At 37.3% G+C, this 18720-nt stretch overlaps 2 protein-coding genes across 2 annotated transcripts in view; both read left to right on the top strand.

Moving 5' to 3' along the window:
• The window catches only part of LOC108041558, a 77321-nt gene that overhangs the window by 32767 nt on the left and 25834 nt on the right, over positions 1-18720 (top strand).
• On the top strand, positions 3479-5646 carry LOC108041559. Its single transcript, XM_017119491.1, has one exon. It carries the CDS (start codon positions 3617-3619, stop codon positions 5456-5458), a length of 1842 nt encoding a protein of 613 aa, XP_016974980.1. The 5' UTR covers positions 3479-3616; the 3' UTR covers positions 5459-5646.

Here is an 18720-nt window from a genome sequence, read left to right as displayed (position 1 = left end):
GTTGCCGACAAACAGCATTTCCAACTTTTGTGGGGAGCTATTCAAATATTACTCATACGCCACGTTGGCTCGGTGGAGTGAACAAAACCCAATGGCCAGTTATTAGTTGGCAGTTCAGTTCAGTTCGCTTCAGTTCGATTTCGGTTTTGGTTTCGGTTCACAGTCACAAACTGGCCAACAAACAAATGACCGTTTTATGGCCGGCAATCAAACACAAGACCACAAATACTTAAACTTATGGGTTGTCTGTATATGCCAGCAGCCAGATATCGCCGCCATATGTATACATATATTGGATGCCTGCCATCATCATCATCGTGGCTTGGCAGAAGTTCCAGTTTTTCACACAACTCGACCACAAAAATATATAAAAAACACATTCTTATTACAAATCGTGGCGAGTGGCGTGCCAAAAAAAGAAGAAAAAGTATGTTTTCATTCCCATAAGTGAAAAGAGGCCGAGGGGCAGTGGAAAACCCACTGACGCACTTATTTTGCGCTTTGAATCCAATCACGTACCAATTTTCCAAATTTAACCTTTTTGAGCCTTCAGTTGCTGGCTGCCAATAAAAACCATTTGCCAGAGTGAAATTTATATGGCCGCGTCGATGAAAAAAAGAAGGAAAAATCGTGAAAGCGGAGAATGAGAGTGAGGGCTGAAGACCGCAGGCCAAACACCCTTTGAACCGTTTCAATTGACCGAAGGCCAAGTCTTTCCTTCTCCCAACCAAAAACCCAAATACAAAAAAAAAGCCTCTCACCTGTTTCAAAACTCCGCAGTCAGCTGAATTTTATTTTGGATATGAGCTCGTGACACGAGCTTTGAAAATAAGTCAGGAAAATGTTAACGAAAGCACTTTAGATTTATAAACCAAAAAAATAGGTTTTAAATGACAATTTTCTTTTGAATTTTGGGGATGTTATGTTAATATTCGAAGCAGAATCCCTCCGGATTTTTATTGCTAGCTCATCTCTAGTTCTGTTTTATTTGGCTTATTTTTCCATATTTACTCGATTTCCATATTAATTTCGTAATTTGAGGATTTCTACGTTGCTATATATTTATATATTTTTTTGTGCTCTTACAATTCGATTCAAAATCAACCTAATTCTTCGTTAAAATAAATTAAAATTAGTTTTCCATTACAATTTACGGCGTTAAATGTCTAAAAAGTCTCATACCTTTATACCTTCATGAAATCGAACAAATGGTAAACTTTTTTTGCGGAGGAAATCCACAGTAATTCTCTACGTGTACTACTTATGCTCTTTTCGATTCTCGGTATCTGTTTGCTTGGCTCCCATTTTCTGTAAGCGACACCATAAAATATTGAACGTGTTGAGCACACACACGCACGAACACAAGTGCACTCTCATTCACACAACTGCACTTGTATTCGTACACACATATATGAGGAAAAGTGCCGGGAAATTTTCGAGGAGTAGGGTGGTGGGGGGTGGGGGGGATCAGTACTCACTGACCTCACCAATATTACCAAACCATCGATGCTTTCGATTCTTGGGCTTCGAATGTTCCGCTGAAGAGCCGGCTTGTTGTTTTATTTTTACGCGGTGCCACTTTTGGCTTTTGTTGCCAACATCCTGTCTGACCCTGCCACGGCCCCTTGCCCCGCCCCTTAAACGAACTCAACTTTGACCCCCTGCGACCCCGTTGCGAGTGACGCTTCATTTTCTTTATTTCAGCTGGCAGCACGCGCATTACATTACATTACAACATGGCCGGAATGGGTCGACCCGGATCCGGCCCGGAGTCCATGTCCGTATTCTTGTCCATATCCGTATCCTTGTCCGTCCGAATGTCCTGCCAAGGGAGAGAGCGAGATGGGGAGAGGCAGCATCGCATTTCGGCCATTTGTTGTTTGCCCATTTCTATTCGAATACGAGTACGAGGGTGAGTGTGAGTGTCAAGTGAGTGTTTGAGTGCTCGGCTTATTCATGGCCAAAGGATTCGAGTGGAATGGATGCTGCATGCCCACTAAGTAATTGTTCGAAGTGAGCTTACTGGCCACCGAAAACCAGTTCAGTTCCTTCAACCAAAAATTCGTATTAAGTTATTCCAAGCAATTAAGATTTATTAGGGTTCTGAAATTAGGTAAATATTTGATGAGACGTTTTAGAACGTCTTTTTTTAACTTGGGTCTTATTATTGATTTGAATTATACAAGTTATATTTATTGTTTTCTCTTTGAAGTGTTTGGTATGATTTTTGTGTTTATGGATTTCAACAATACATAATATTTAATATACTGGTACAGCAGATGAATTTAAAATGTTTTTCTTGACATCGAAGTACTTTTACCCAAAAAGAATTGAATCCGATTTTTTTGGCTTAAAGCCTTTTCTCGACGCCATTTTCCACCCTGTGGCTTTCTTTTCTTTCGCTTTCCCCGAGGATTTTCCGCAACTTCTTTTACGGTTTGCTCGATTCGGTACAAATTGATGCCATCTGTTCGACGTTTAATGCCTCGGGGTTTTTGGCCAGCTCCCGGCCCATTTGTCGTGCAACACTTTCAGCGCTTTTTAATGCAGTGGCTGCATAATTTTAACGTTCGTAAGTCGCCTGCATTATCCGGGCCATAAATCGGACACGACTTTGCCTTTACTTCTTGCCGGCCACGCCCACTTCTCCCTGTGTCCTTCGCCTACGGGCTTACCGTACGGTGGAGCAGTTAATTTTGGCCAGTGGGCAGCTCAATTTTCGAACGATTGGCCCCGTCTCACACCCCCGAAAGCATATCCCTTTAACCATTTATATACATATATTCCACCTGCAAACACACACTCACCTGACCCGAAAGCCACTTAAGTGCCATTCAAATTACGTTTCATTACGCTTATTGAGGGGGTCAGTGGGAAACCCTTTTAGGAGCGGCAGGTAATCCCTAATTTTTAGTGGATTCGCACTGAGAATGCCGCGTTTTTTTTCAACAGGAAAGAGTGGATAAAAACGTTCATTTATTAGGCAACACTTTTCGAGTTTTTTCCAACACCCAATTCTTTTAAATTTCAACCTATGCGTATCGCAAGTCTTTTTCTATAAATTTGTTTTCTAATAATTCGATGGTTATTGGGTAAACACAAGTCGATCAAAGAAGCCTGTTGTATTCAAAGTTTGTGCCTTTGTTTTATGGCCCCAAACTTTTGAATTCAATTTGTTTTTGGCCAGCCGAAAAGTTATTGATTTAATTCATATCTGGGGAATGCTTAATCAAAAATACTCGGATATATGACAGGCATTGCCACCCTGTTTTCAAACATTTTTTGCACAGAAAAAAGTGGGGGAAAAGTTGCTTGCTGCTCGTTAGTTCAACTCCGTGAAAAAGATAGTTTTCAAGTTTTCCTTGTTTTTCATATCGATTGGGGGACTTATGGAGATCGTATGGTCATTTATGCTGGCCAAGTTGGCCAGTTAAGAGCTGTCAAGCTGTACAGAATGACTTGCCTGGCAATTTTGGAGCCCCCAATCAGTTGTTTTTCGGAAGCCAATACACTAGCACGTACTTTTTTCCAACACATGAATATTTTTTTTATGTTTATAAGTACAACAAATTTTACAATTTATTTTGTATAAAAACCAATCAAAATTTTGAAAATAATGAGTGAGACAAAGGTAAAAAGCAGAAAGCAAAAGGAGAAAAAGCAAAAAAGCGATTTGAGAAGAAGACAGGGAGAGGAGGAGGAAAAACGCCATCGTCAGCTGATTTTGGGTCAATTATCCAGAGCGCCGGGAAAATGTCCTCTGGGCGACTGCGAACAAATCATTTTTCCCTCAAGCCTGCTCGTCCACCTTCTCCATAAGCACTCCTGTGATCCGCATACATTGGTGGCCATTATCTTTGGAAAGCAGGCACTACGCTTGACCTTTGACCCGGATAATTTCCAGAAGGGAGTCCCCGAGGCCATGGCCGTGCTCCTATATGGCGGACTCGAGAATAAGGCCCGATCTCTTCCAGTCCGCAGGATGCTAAGCTTTCCCAATGCCGGACTCTTACACGATAGACGCCCCTACGAAAACCATTTGACTTTGGTCCTTATGATCTGCAAGACCACTTGGTACTGCCTTCTGCCCGATAAAGAACTCGCCACTGAACTGGCGGAGATCAGCGAGTCGGATGCCACAATATATGTGATGTGGTTGGTTGCGCCGGTAACCGCAAAGCGAATTTTCTACACGCTGACCATCTTTGATAGTTCCTACTTGCAATCGCGCAGTGTTATCCGGAAAACAAGGAACTACACTCATTCGCAGAATCCCAATGATTTCTTGACCTGCGAAACGGATTTCATGTTGATCCGAAAGGAAGAGGCTATGGCGCTGTTGAATGACGATGATTCATCGGGCATTCAACTGGAATTGATCATACAAGAGGATCCTGTGGTCTATTCCTTACAGATTCCCAGTTCCCGACATTTATTTGAGACCTATAATGGTCCCGGTTCCAGAATGCCGCGTAATAAAATGGATCTTAATCGGGACGCCAACGGCAAACTGTCCCTCAACCGAAAGCCCCTGTCGAATCCCACGATAGCAGTTCCACTGGCCACTCATCCAGAGTTGGGCAATTACAAGGCCAAGTCTGGGGCTTATAGAATCATCGAGAGATCGAGGGAAAGGTCGAAGAGTAAATATGTACCGGCTGTCAAAGCATATCAAAGAGGTTCTTCTGCGAATCGAGGTGAATCCCACAAAAGAGGTCTGAGATATACGAATGAAATGGGTCAAGAAAATTCATTTTACACTGGACAACATGATGATCAAGAAAATCGCCACAAGAAAGAACACGGCCGTCGTAATCACAAAACTGAAGAAGGTTCTAAATGTTTCAAGAAAGATGACAAAAAAGTGGGCAAGAAAAGACAGAGTAATTTTGAAACTAGTCATATAAGTGTGAAAGAGAGCTTTCAAGAAAATTATGAAAATAATCTTGAAAAATGTGATGATGCAGCAATTCCTGAAAGATCCTTTGGAGGCGAGGACTTGACCCCAAATGATAATAAGTTAAGTAAAGGGAAAGCCGAAACTAATTTTCTACACCACTGTAAGGCTACAGAATACATACCATTAGAGCCCGAAGAAAGGCCAGAAACAAGTGAAGGAGTAACTAGGGAATCAATGAAGGCAACCAAAATGAGACGCATAAAAGAACTCCAGCAATCAATTTTGGATTTGCAAGTTCCAATTACCAAAGAAGTACTGCAATCGATGAAAGAGGCAGTTTTAAATTTGGTCAAGGAGGCGGTAAGAAAAGTGGCCCAAGAAACGGTGATCACTAAAATAGATTTGCCGTCGGAGTTGGAATTCCAAGTGGAACCGGAAACGAAACCGGAAAATGAAACCATGCAGGAAACGCAAAGCCAGACCAAAATCCCAGGAGTATCAATCAGCATTGAAGCAGTATACCGATCCGATTGCGATTTATATTCAGAACCAAAATAACTTTGAACGCCTCATGTAATTTGTAAGGGTCATTGCTTAAAAATCCTTAGTTATATTGGCTAGACATTTCCGTCTCAACTAATCCCAAATTCGACCCAAAAAATTGTACTTCTCTTTCCGTTTTTTTCAATCAGTAAATGACCCAAATTCTGGTAGCATACCAAATAAGATTATATGCGAGAAGAAAAGCTTTCGTTGTTTTTATTGGCATTATTTAAATTCCAGTTTCGTTTTGGTAGTCCCCACATAAAAATGGTCAAATCCTGTGGAAAGTCTGTGTGTGCGATAAAGTGGGAGCGTTTTTTAGTGGCGCAACAGCAACCGAAAACCATTGCGGTTGTAATCGCACGTTGCACACAGCAGGAGATTTCATACCATTCGGGTTATTTAAAATATAAATATTTTAAATTAAAAAGGATAACAGGCAAAGGTGTATGCAAAAGCATTTAACGATTGCACTCCGACAAGTTGGTATGACAACAAAACTTCAGTGAATATATCTTTTTACAAACTAATACACATTTGCTGCAGTAGGAAAATAAAATAAATAAGTAATGAAAAAACAAAATATTTAGGATAGAAAATATTTCTGAAATTCAGCGCTTAAATTTAAATTTATTTTATAGACAAATCAATTTAAAATACAAGTGCTTGTATAAATAACCATCTGTCGAAGCTTAAGAATTGTGTTAAGGAACAATTCAAGTTTTGAAGCCCGATTCGCAAAAGAATTTGCAAAAAAATAGAACGGAAAAGTACAGTACATGCAAAAAAAAGAAGATAAAAGTACAGTGCCGGCCATTCCTGTCAAACTGACAACCAGCTAAAAAGAGAGCACGATAGCCGCGAAGAACGAGACGGCGATATCGAGGTGCGAAAATCAGTGAATGAATCTCATCCGAGAGTTTTTCGCACTTGAAAGAAGGCCGACAAACAAAACAAGGAAGCCAGGAAGTGGGCGGAAAAGGGTGAAAAAAAGGGTGCGCGGCCTGTCCAGAGTTGCCTGCAACTGAAATACCCAGCAAACAATGCAAAAATTAAAAAAAGAGTGTGGAACCGGACTCGGAAAGGTGAAAAATAGGAATGGCTGGCAACACAAATAAAATGCGAAAATGCTGGGCGACAAGAACAACAAAATTATAACAACAACAACAACAATAAAAGAGACGGTGAAAATCTTCTGCTCTGCGGCAGTGGAAAACTTTTGAATAATTTATCTTGCGTTGAAAGGACGTTTTCATTAAAATTCGCCAACGTATTTAAAGTGCGAGATAACTCCCAGTGTGGCGATTATTCAAGTGAGTTCATTTGCCTGCTTGGAATGCTAAATTTGAAGGTAACTGTTCCCTCAAATACACACACATATACATATGTATATTCAAATAGGGGTGGGGTGAGTCCATAAAATGTTTTGTAACAGTGACAGCCAAACTCATGCACAGAAGAATGGGAATCCAACATTATTTGCTACATTCATTTTATGACCTCAGAGACTCAGATCTTAATATCAGAAGTTTATAGTATGTACATATGCATAATCTTATATCCAACAATTTTTAAAGAACATTTTGATATAAGAGATATAATAAATTGTTTGTGTACTTAAAACACTAAGCAAAATGAAAATGCAAATATATTAAAATATTTAACCATTAAATTATTATTTTATTTTAAATTTACTTTAGTCACACAACAAAATATTAAAAAATAGAAGCTCATTATTTAACAGAAAAAAAAACACAAGGTGAATGCTGCACGCACACTTATGTACTTACCTTCGCACCGGTAAATGTGTGAGGGAAACACACATACCTATTTTACTTCCTAAAAAAACACAGATTTTATACGTTTACGCCCGCAATATTAAACGGAACTCATTAAATTGGCCGGCGATCCTATTATTTATTAATTTTTTAATATTATTTACACATTTAACTAACCAAAACGCTGTGAAATTTATTTTAAATGATTTTCTAACGCGGAGCAGCCTTACTTGCTTTCCGATGCACAGGAAAAGAGAAAACGAAATGAGAGAGAAAGCGAAAGAAGAAAACAAAATAAGATAAAAAGTACTGGGAAGATCTGTGATAGCGCTCTCATTACTGATGGTGGCTTTTATAATTTCGCTCTCTTCCTTTTTATTTAATTCTTGTTCTGTTCTTTGAATTAAATTAAGTGCAGCTGCATTTTTTTCTGTGTGCCACTAAATTTTAGCCAAAAAAATGCTGTTTTAAAGTGCAAAAGGCAAACGGTAAAACACAAATGGAGACCGAGGGTTTTCATTGGAAAATTGTTTTACATTAAAACTTATTTCCATTTTTTGTCGTGTCTGGTCTCCGAACATTTTTTGCCAAAGGTTGGGAATATGGTTTCGCTGTAATTTGGATACACTGTGTTATTTTAATGTGCTTTTCCTGTTCGCACGGCCAACTTTTTGGATAAATGCTGTGTGTTTTAACCTTTTTTGTTGTTTTGTGTTTGCCTGGGCTTGCTAAAATTAATAAAATAAATGTAACGTGTCTTGTATTTCTTTAAAGGTACATTTGATACGGACCATAGGAGCTAAAGAAATCATTGAAAATATCCTTTACTACTAGGGGTTAAAACAATATTTCTAATTTTCCGATGTCTTGTAAAAGAGTGCTTCAAAATTGGTCTTCAAGATTGGTATCCCATACCTTTACCAAATTTAAGTCGATTCTAAAGTGGCATACCTCTTAAGACTCGTGATTCGATTCTCTAAAAATCTGCATTCAAAATTTTCATTTTAGTGTTGACCGACTTTTTGACCCATTTTCATGTTAGTTATTTCTAATTTTCCGATGACTTGTTTAACGTTGACACAAAATTGGACTTCGAGGGTCCATAACTTTACCAAATTTAGTCCGATTCCAAAGTGGCATACCTCTAAAGACTCGTGATTCGATTCTCTGAAAATCTGCATTTAAATTTTTCAATTTAACGTTGATCAAAATTTTGACCCATTTTTATGTTAGTTATTTCTAGTTTTCCGATGAGTTGTAAAAATGTGAGCCACACATGGACTTCCACAGTCCATAACTTTTCCAAATTTAGTCCGATTTCAAAGTGACATACCTCTAAAGACTTGTGGTCGGATTCTCCAAAAATCTGCATTTAAAATTTTCATTTTAACATTAGTCGATTTTTTGACCCATTTTCATGTTAGTTATTTTGAAGTTTCCGATGAGTTACCCAAAGGTTACCCAAAATTGGTCTTTTAGAGTCCATAACTTTACCAAATTTAATCCGATTCCAAAGTGGCATACCTCTAAAGACTCGTGATTCGATTCTCTAAAAATCTGCATTCAAAATTTTCATTTTAGCGTTGACCGACTTTTTGACCCATTTTCATGTTAGTTATTTTGAAGTTTCCGATGAGTTGCCCAAAGGTGACCCAAAATCGGTCTTCTAGAGTCCATAACTTTACCAAATTTAATCCGATTCCAAAGTGGCATACCTCTAAAGACTCGTGATTCGATTCTCTAAAAATCTGCATTCAAATTTTTCAATTTAATGTTTATCAAAATTTTGACCCTTTTTCATGTTAGTTATTTCTAATTTTCCGATGACTTGTTTAACGTTGACCCAAAATTGGACTTCGAGGGTCCATAACTTTACCAAATTTAGTCCGATTCCAAAGTGGCATACCTCTAAAGACTCGTGATTCGATTCTCTAAAAATCTGCATTCAAAATTTTCATTTTAGCGTTGACCGACTTTTTGACCCATTTTCATGTTAGTTATTTCGAAGTTTCCGATGAGTTACCCAAAGGTTACCCAAAATTGGTCTTCTAGAGTTTATAACTTTACCAAATTTAATCCGATTCCAAAGTGGCATACCTCTAAAGACTCGTGATTCGATTCTCTAAAAATCTGCATTCAAAATTTTCATTTTAGCGTTGACCGACTTTTTGACCCATTTTCATGTTAGTTATTTTGAAGTTTCCGATGAGTTACCCAAAGGTTACCCAAAATTGGTCTTTTAGAGTCCATAACTTTACCAAATTTAATCCGATTCCAAAGTGGCATACCTCTAAAGACTCGTGATTCGATTCTCTAAAAATCTGCATTCAAAATTTTCATTTTAGCGTTGACCGACTTTTTGACCCATTTTCATGTTAGTTATTTTGAAGTTTCCGATGAGTTACCCAAAGGTTACCCAAAATTGGTCTTCTAGAGTTTATAACTTTACCAAATTTAATCCGATTCCAAAGTGGCATACCTCTAAAGACTCGTGATTCGATTCTCTAAAAATCTGCATTCAAAATTTTCATTTTAGCGTTGACCGACTTTTTGACCCATTTTCATGTTAGTTATTTCGAAGTTTCCGATGAGTTACCCAAAGGTTACCCAAAATTGGTCTTCTAGAGTTTATAACTTTACCAAATTTAATCCGATTCCAAAGTGGCATACCTCTTAAGACTCGTGATTCGATTCTCTAAAAATCTGCATTCAAAATTTTCATTTTAGCGTTGACCGACTTTTTGACCCATTTTCATGTTAGTTATTTTGAAGTTTCCGATGAGTTACCCAAAGGTTACCCAAAATTGGTCTTTTAGAGTCCATAACTTTACCAAATTTAATCCGATTCCAAAGTGGCATACCTCTAAAGACTCGTGATTCGATTCTCTAAAAATCTGCATTCAAAATTTTCATTTTAGTGTTGACCGACTTTTTGACCCATTTTCATGTTAGTTATTTTGAAGTTTCCGATGAGTTGCCCAAAGGTGACCCAAAATTGGTCTTCTAGAGTCCATAACTTTACCAAATTTAATCCGATTCCAAAGTGGCATACCTCTTAAGACTCGTGATTGGATTCTCCAAAAATCTGCATTCAAAATTTTCAATTTAACGATGATCAAAATTTTGACCCATTTTCATGCTAGTTATTTCTAATTTTCCGATGACTTTTCTAAAGTTGACCCAAACTTGGTCTTCTAGAGTCCATAACTTTACCAAATTTAATCCGATTCCAAAGTGGAATTCCTCTAAAAACTCGTGATTCGATTCTCTAAAAATCTGCAGTGGGTATTATAATTTCAGTCAAAAATTTGCGTCCTTTCTTGTTCTTTATATTTTCACTCTCGGGAGTGCTTTATCTTTCGCTGCAACTCCCTCCTCTGTTTTGAGTGACTTCCTCTGTTGGCTTTATGGCTTCTTTTAGTTGCCTTTGCCAAAATTAGCCATCTAAATCATGTCCAACGTTTCCCTTTTCCCTGACCATTTCAATTCCCAGCTCTCGCCTTTTCTATCTGGCGTATTTGTCCGAAGTGGAATCAACATAACATAAATTTAATGTCTGAAACAGACAGAGCAAAAAGATGCTGAAATAACGGTGGCACAAAAAAATAACTCTCATTGGCCAGTAGCAAGTTTAAAGAGCAAGAAATATAATTTAGTTAATTCTACTGGTTCCTCTCAATCTCAATGATACTCTTCCCAAAAGAGTGAAATTCAAAGCCGAGAAGTCTCGGCGACTTTGAAAATAATTACAATATAAATATTCTTTATTTTTTAAAAATAAAACATTAAAAATTATTATTTTTCATTGAAAATTGATTTTAAAATAAGTAAGAAATGAATCTCAAATAGTTGAAAACTTTGTAGACACAATAAAACCACAAAATTTCTGTTCAATTTTTTTTGTATTCTAAAAAATGACCTTTTTCTGTGCAATTTTTAAAAGTATGAGCTTATTCGACATTCAAATCTTTGCTCGATCCCTTATGCGTCTTGTTGTTTTTTTTAACTGAAACATCGCGGTTTCGATGGTGCATATATCGCATAAATATCGCAGTGTGTTTATTCAGGAAAATGGGGGAGGCGCGGTCGGAAAAGGGGGGCGCGTATTACCGTTGGCTACAAAACTGCACTGGGACTGGCAATTTTCTTGCGGGGCCCCACCATTTCCATTTTATTCCGCTCCTGGGCAGAGTCGTTTCATCGCGCAATTTCCGCACAAGTGTTGGCAATATAAAAATAGCGACAAAATATAAAAGTAATTTATGTTCGCCTTTTTCCATATCATTTCTATATGCATGAGTTCGGGTGGCGAGGAGGACCCACTTCAACTGGGTAGTTTATAAAAATGTATGGTACACCAACTCCCGCTGCCGGCTTATCCTTTTTGTGATATATGAAATATGCATGTTGATGCGCTCGTTTGTATGCGCCAAACTGCATTTAATTTATTAAAATAAATATTTTCAGTGTTGAATAACGGTGTCTGAGTTATGTAAACGCAGATAAAGCACTCGACGGATACTTTTGGTTCAGTACTTTGTCCGTAATTGATGACATACTTGGTCGTTGCTTTCAATTTCAAATAGTAAAACCGACTTAAGTCTTCCCAGCAAATACGAGGTAGTGTTGGACAGCAGTGTATGAGTTATGTTCAAAAATATTATCGGATTAATTATGACATCGATTTTATTTTAATAAACCAAGCTTAAAATTCTTATTAAAGCAAATATTTTAAAGTGTTGGAAAACAGTAATTAAGTGAAGTGTACTATTATTTTGATAGGATTTTGCTTTATTTTAATTATACTCATTTCCCATTTGTGTAGTTTGGCTAAATTAATTTCTGATTTCATTTATTAGAGCAAATATTTTGCCTGAATTACGTTAGTGATGTTAAAACATTGGATGCTTTATCCATAATTGATGACAAAGCTTTGGTCGCCGCTTTCAATTTGATTAACCAATTGCCGCGTTGAAATTTACATGAAGCGAAACCGAAATTAAATATGTTTAGTCCGAAATCACATTTCATTAAAGTGCGGCGATTGCATAATAATGTGGTCAGCCGCAAATAGCAACTATTATCCGAGTCGCCCATGCAACCGCCCAACATAAAACCCATCTGCTTGTTCAACAACCCACCTGTCAAATCGCATTGCAAAAGTACAAAATACTCATGAATATATCAGCACGAGCATTTACTAGATTCATTTCACAGGATGTGGCAGGTGGATCTTTGTTAGTAAAACCTAAAAGCAAATACAAATGCATATACCTGAATGGGCTTGAATTTGCGTAATCGATTGCTAGTTTTTCATACCTAAATGCAAAATATTAAATTCAGTAAATTATAATGGCACATTAAATAGTTTAAATAAAAAAGAAAATGTATTTTCCATGTTTTATTTTTAAGCTAAAACCCTTGAATCCCTTATCCCTAAAAACTGGAATTCCTTTGCTAAATAGAGAAAAATAATTAGGCTGTCCTTTCTAACTTTGTACAAATATTTCCAGGCCAAATTGTCAACTAAAATTATACACAATTTGTGCTATCAAATGGCCGCTTGGCATATTTTTTTTGATGTTCATCAAGTATGCAGAAAGAGATGGACAATAATGGTCGAAAGGGACGGAGGAGCAATTCAGAAAGTTAACAAATAAAATTATGCAAACGTCGACGACAAAAAAAAATCAAACAAAAAAAATGGAAAAAGTGGGAGCACAAACAAATTTGCACGACAAAATAAAATCTGACTTCGTAATAGTCCCAAACTGTGTTCATAGTGTAAAAATGTCTATTTACATTGCCATGCATCATGGCAGAAAGAGAGGGATATAGAGAAAAGAATGAGAGGGGGTGAGAGACAGGTACAAATGCTTGGCAAAGAAACTAAAAAAAAATTAAAATATCTATATGGAAAAGTTCATAAATTTTCAAACACCACGCGAACTAAAAAAGTAGGGAAATTGAAGAAAGAGAGAGAGTGCGACAAGAGTGAAGGAGATGGAGAAAAAACAGGGAGAGACACAGATTGCGGCAAACTATTTGCAGCAGAAAAAGTAAAATGCAAATAAATCCCCAAATGCCACAAGTACATGCAACACTAAACAACAGGCACGTTCGTCTTTAGCACCACTCCAAAGTTTTTTTTCCGTTCCTACCTCCCACCGATTTTCCACCCATTTTCCCGCCTCGTTTGCCTGCTGAAAGATAGCCCAAAAAACTCTGCTCGCCCACACATATGTATGCAAAATATGCCCACCTGAGGGGGGCGCAAAAAAAAACAAATTCCGAAAAATATCTGGACGTATTCCCCGCAATTCGTTTGCGAATCGTTGGACGGCAGAGTGCGTATATGCCACTACGGTTGCCCATTTCCTGGGAAACACTCAGATTAATATGATTTTAATGCAGCGGGGGCCTGCATATAAATAAATTCGAAAAGTAAATTAAATGTTCAATTTCAAATTCCACCTATGAAAATAACCATCAAAGCTTTACATTAACAACATACTTTAGACTTTATAAACAAATATCTAATCCAAGTAAGGATTGCACCCACATCGTGGTTTTTATTTTTTGTTCGATTTTTCGTCATTTCTATCATATGACTCCATTCCAAATTTTCCAAAAACGGATTCACAGAAAAGTGTCACAAACCTAAACTTATCAATTGGTACATACCCCGTTTAAGTCGGTCAAGGTATCATTGTGAGCCTCCAGAAATCCCTTCTCAATCACACAGACACACATACAATCTGGAATTTGAATTTAGATAACTTTTTATGGGAACAAATTTATAATAATATAATCTACATACTTGAGAGGTCCTTGATCCTACATGATGTACATGGTGTAGAATCCAAATCAAATAGTATAACCATTAATATAACTAATTGGGAATTAAAATTACCAAGGAAGGGTGAAAAATAACAATGACGATGACGGGGCCAATTGTACATTTTGTTAGCATTACATGGATGTTACCTAGAATTTACCAAGTGATTGAATGTAGACTGTTGATTGTTGATTGTTGAATGTTGAATGTTGATTGTTGAATATTGATCGTTTATTGTTGTTTGTTGCTTGTTGATTTGTAATTGTTGCTTGTTGAATGTTGATTGTTGATTGTGGATTGTTGATTGTTGATTGTTGGTTGTTGATTGTTGAATGTTGATTGTTGAATATTGATCGTTTATTGTTGATTGTTGATTTGTAATTGTTGCTTGTTGAATGTTGATTGTTGATTTGTAATTGTTGCTTGTTGAATGTTGATTGTTGATTTGTAATTGTTGTGGACTGCGGATTGTTAATTGCTGATTTTTGATTGTTAAATATTGATCGTTGTTTTTTTTCTTGTTGCTTGTTGATTTGTTATTGTTGATTGTTGAATGTTGCATGTCCGATAATGTATGTTTGTTTTATTTGCAGTAACCTATTATTGATATATAGAGGAAGTGCACCGGTTGTGGGCAACGCCTTTTGCCTCCTTATTTTCGATTTATACAAAGCAAAAGCTAAGAAATATAACATTATTATTAATATACGGTTCACGTAGTAACGTATTGAAAATTCTGTTTAAAGTGTTTTAATCCAGCCTGACCTTATTCCGATCCCAGTTATCCTTGCCTTGCCCCTGAGATTTCCTAGGATCAAAGCTTCCTCGACTCCGGGCATTCCCCAGCTGAAAATCATTGACAATTCGCTGATGTCTCCCCCAAAAGCCCCGAGGAAGTGTGACAAAAGTACTAAAAATACGAATAAAAATAAAAAAAGGGAAAGGGAAAGGGAAGGAAACACATAAATGGCAGAGCTAAAGCGAAACACTTTAGGGGCGGAGGGTTTTGGCACACGTGGAAGCATTTTGTCGGACCGGAAGTCGCATAATTTCAAAGCGGAAACAACTAATTTGATTGTATTTAGCACCAGTTGGGGATCCCGGGGTTTTAACCAGCGTAATGAGCAACTTTTTAGTTGCAATTAGCCAACAGAAGAGGGGCAGCAGCAACCGAAGTTGAAACATCGAGTTAAGGCCCGAAACCTCGGAACCGGGCTTCTGTGGTTTCACCCATTTCACTTTCGTTATTCGCAAAAATGTGCTAACTTTTTAATGCGCTCAACTGTTGTCCAAAGTGTATATAATAGCGAAATATACAAAAATAGGAGGGGAGGTGGGGCTGAGGGGCAAACTTTCCTGATATCAAAACAAACGACTCTGGCTATAATGCTTGGCAGGTCAGTAGCTGACAGCTGTGAAACTATTCCAAAACTGACGGCACTATGACTTCTGACAGGTGAAATGCTCCAAAACTTTACATCGCTTGATTAAAAACTTTCCAAAAACAAGCTGCATTACGTTAACTAATTTTAAACTTTTGCAACGCGTTAAAGTTGCAAAAACTCTTAATCATATTCATTCATTATTTTTAGGTCAGGAGTTGTGAAAGCGGATTTAAAACGAGGCGAAATGTCTAATACAATATCGGAGTTACCCCATTTTATTTATATTTTAGTTTAATTTTTACCATTTTTTTTAAAAGTGATGAACAAACACTTCAAATAAAAATGATATCTCTGATAAAAAAGGATTCAAATATATTGAGATATTAATAAGAAGCATGTATCTAAACAAATTTTCACAAAATTCTCCCCAAATGTGATGTTAGGTTTCAGTTGCAAAACAATTTATTAGAGTTAACTACCTCATATATCTTGCATGACAAAAGCTGGTCGCTGCCCAAGTGGATGAAAGTTTACAACTCAATTTGTTGGACATCCCGCAGAACATATCCATAGTTAATGATCCTCCGCTGGGCGCAGTTAATATAGCAAAAAGCAACAAGAAAAATGGGGGAAAACTTTTGCGGATGGGAACCGTTGGAAAATGGGGGCTTTTCCAGCAAACCTTTTTGACAAGCGTCGCAGTCATAACTTTTACTGTTCTACTTGTTGTTGCTGTTATAATTGCTCATTACGCTGGCATGTGCCACGCCCCCTTTTCCCATTTTACCCGGCATTTTCTGCAGCTTTACAGCTCGCCACAATGAAACTTTTTAGTTGATTTTATTATTTTTTCCGTTTTTCCCTCCTTTTTTTTGTTGTTGTTGTTGTGTTTTGTTTGTTTGATGCCTTCCAATGGCAGATTTCCTGAAACCGAAACTTTTCTCTAGGCCCCGAATTAAAACAGTATAAGCATGGTCAGACACCAAAGACCCTTGGGTTACCCAAAAATATATTTCACTGGTTTTTATTTCTGGGAGGGTAGGTCTACAACAAAAAGCGTTGAGCTAATTAAAATCATTTCATAAATTTGCCATTTTTCGGTGTACATACAGTAAAAACAGAGAAATAAGAAAATTGTATTAAAACTAAAAGGATTAGATTTGATTTGGTAGCTTAATTAAATGTTTAAAATGTAACAATTTACTAAGCAACAAATATAAAATAAACTGTAAGTAAATACCGATTAAATTAAATTGTTAAAGTCTTTCGTTTATATTTTTCTTATTAACTAACAGATGCCAAATTTTAAAACATATTCTACTACCTGTTCATTCAAATTAGTTGTTATCTTTCAAATATTCAAAATATTTTATTTTAGCACTGGCACATCTTCAAGGCAAACAATGAGAAGCAGAATTGCCGAATATAAAGGATGGTTTGCTTAGGTGTTGATGGGAATGTGGATGGGTGGTCGTGCAGTTGGGTGTGGTTTTGGGTGGTTGGGTGGTCGAGTGGGTGGTTGGGTCAAAAAAGAGCCTGCGGCTGGGACGCGACACGTGCAACGGGCGCGTCAAATAGGAATTCATTAACAAAACGTTACACAAAATTTTAATTAAATATTAAAACATAAAAGTTTGGCCGAGCAATATTTCTGTGCGTTGGCGACAGAATTTCGGCCAGACCTTGGGGCACTTAAGTCCCCAAAAAACCCCCTCGAATGACATCCAAAAAACCCCCCTCCACTCCTCCCCTCTTGGCCAGAATGACAGGGGGCTTTTGTTGTTGTCGCTGCTTTTGGTAATAGAAAATTAAGTTCTATTTATGTGCAAAAGTTCCTCATTAAAATCGAGCAGGCAAACTTTGATTAAACTTGCCTGCCGCTTTTATTTCTTCCAATTTTTTTTTTGTTTCTATTCCTATACTATATTGTATATACAGAATATATGTATGTATATATATATGTTTCTCTGGGGCAACAGTTTGTTTTTATGCGACAAAACTTGTCGATAATTTAATTAGTGGAATTTCCTAGCCGGACACAATGCCCGGAAAATAAATGCCGGAGCGGCGAACAGCAGACAGCAAATTGCCCATAAGACTTGAAAGCAGCCTGGAGGATTGGGGGCGGTGGCGGTGGCGTAAGTAGGTGGGCGTGGCACTCCACTCCACTCGGTACTCCACAGAAATGCTGCTCGGTTTTGCTTGCGGGCATTTAATGTATCTTTAATTTCCCCTGTGGTTCGTGTCGCTCACACAATCAGAGAAACATATCTACATATGTGTATACACTGTGGTACATAAGCATATGTGTTCTCTTCCGTTTCCGTTGAATAGTCGTGGTTCCGGTTATCTAGGGGATTTTCTTCAGCCCCTTTTGCCAGCCGTATTTTTCGAAATTTTATGCCCCTCCAATGACAGCTAATTTGGCGAGCCAGCAACTAAATCTGGTTAGAATAATCGAAACGAGTTGAGTATCGATATATATACATTAACAATGTTTAAATATACAAATTTCAAGCTCTTGGAAACACGAATTGGAATTGCAGAAAAAAAGAGTTAACGATTTGACCCTGATCATTTTCTTTACTCCCAACCACTGAATGCCCCAGACAATAATAACGACTTGTAGTTAATGCCGCCCAGCTAAGAAGTCTCAGAATTACCCAAGGCCAACAGGAAAATAAACGAAAGGAAGACTGGTAAAACCCTTTTTAATTTGAGTTTAAGACTTTTGGGGCCAGGCTAATGGTGCCTTTGGGGAAATTCCCATCGATGGTCGATGGTCGATGGTCCAATGCTGAGGGCCAAAAACAAGTCGACCAGTGCATCCAATTAACTGTGAACATAATACCACTCTTTCATAATCAAGAGCTGCCATTGGGGCCAACAAACAAATCAATGAAATCACTGTGAAAACCCGAGAACTCATGAGTCATTCAGTCGGTTGCCTTTTTTAGGGGGTCATCATTTATGAGGCATGCAAAGTTTGCCGTCTTTATGATGCACAGGGAAAAAATATTACCAAGGTCGTAACTTAATTAAGTGTTTAGTTTCTTTCAGGACACAATCATTTCCTTTTCTATAGCTTTTAAACTTTGTAGAGTACCTTTATGATTAAAGATAATTTAATATCAATTCATTTCAATTTCAAATTAAATTCAAAATGTTAGTACTAAAGATGAAAAAGGATTAGTAAATAATTCATCATGAACTGCTTTAAAATTAAAGTAATTTTTATAAATTAAAAATAGTTTAGGTGGCAATCTAGATATTTCT

The sequence above is a fragment of the Drosophila rhopaloa genome, unplaced genomic scaffold, assembly GCF_018152115.1.
Source record: "Drosophila rhopaloa isolate 14029-0021.01 unplaced genomic scaffold, ASM1815211v1 contig_3, whole genome shotgun sequence".
Taxonomy (NCBI): domain Eukaryota; kingdom Metazoa; phylum Arthropoda; class Insecta; order Diptera; family Drosophilidae; genus Drosophila; species Drosophila rhopaloa.
The sequence above is the reverse complement of the archived record's forward strand: the minus strand, read 5'-3'. Positions and strand labels throughout refer to the sequence as shown.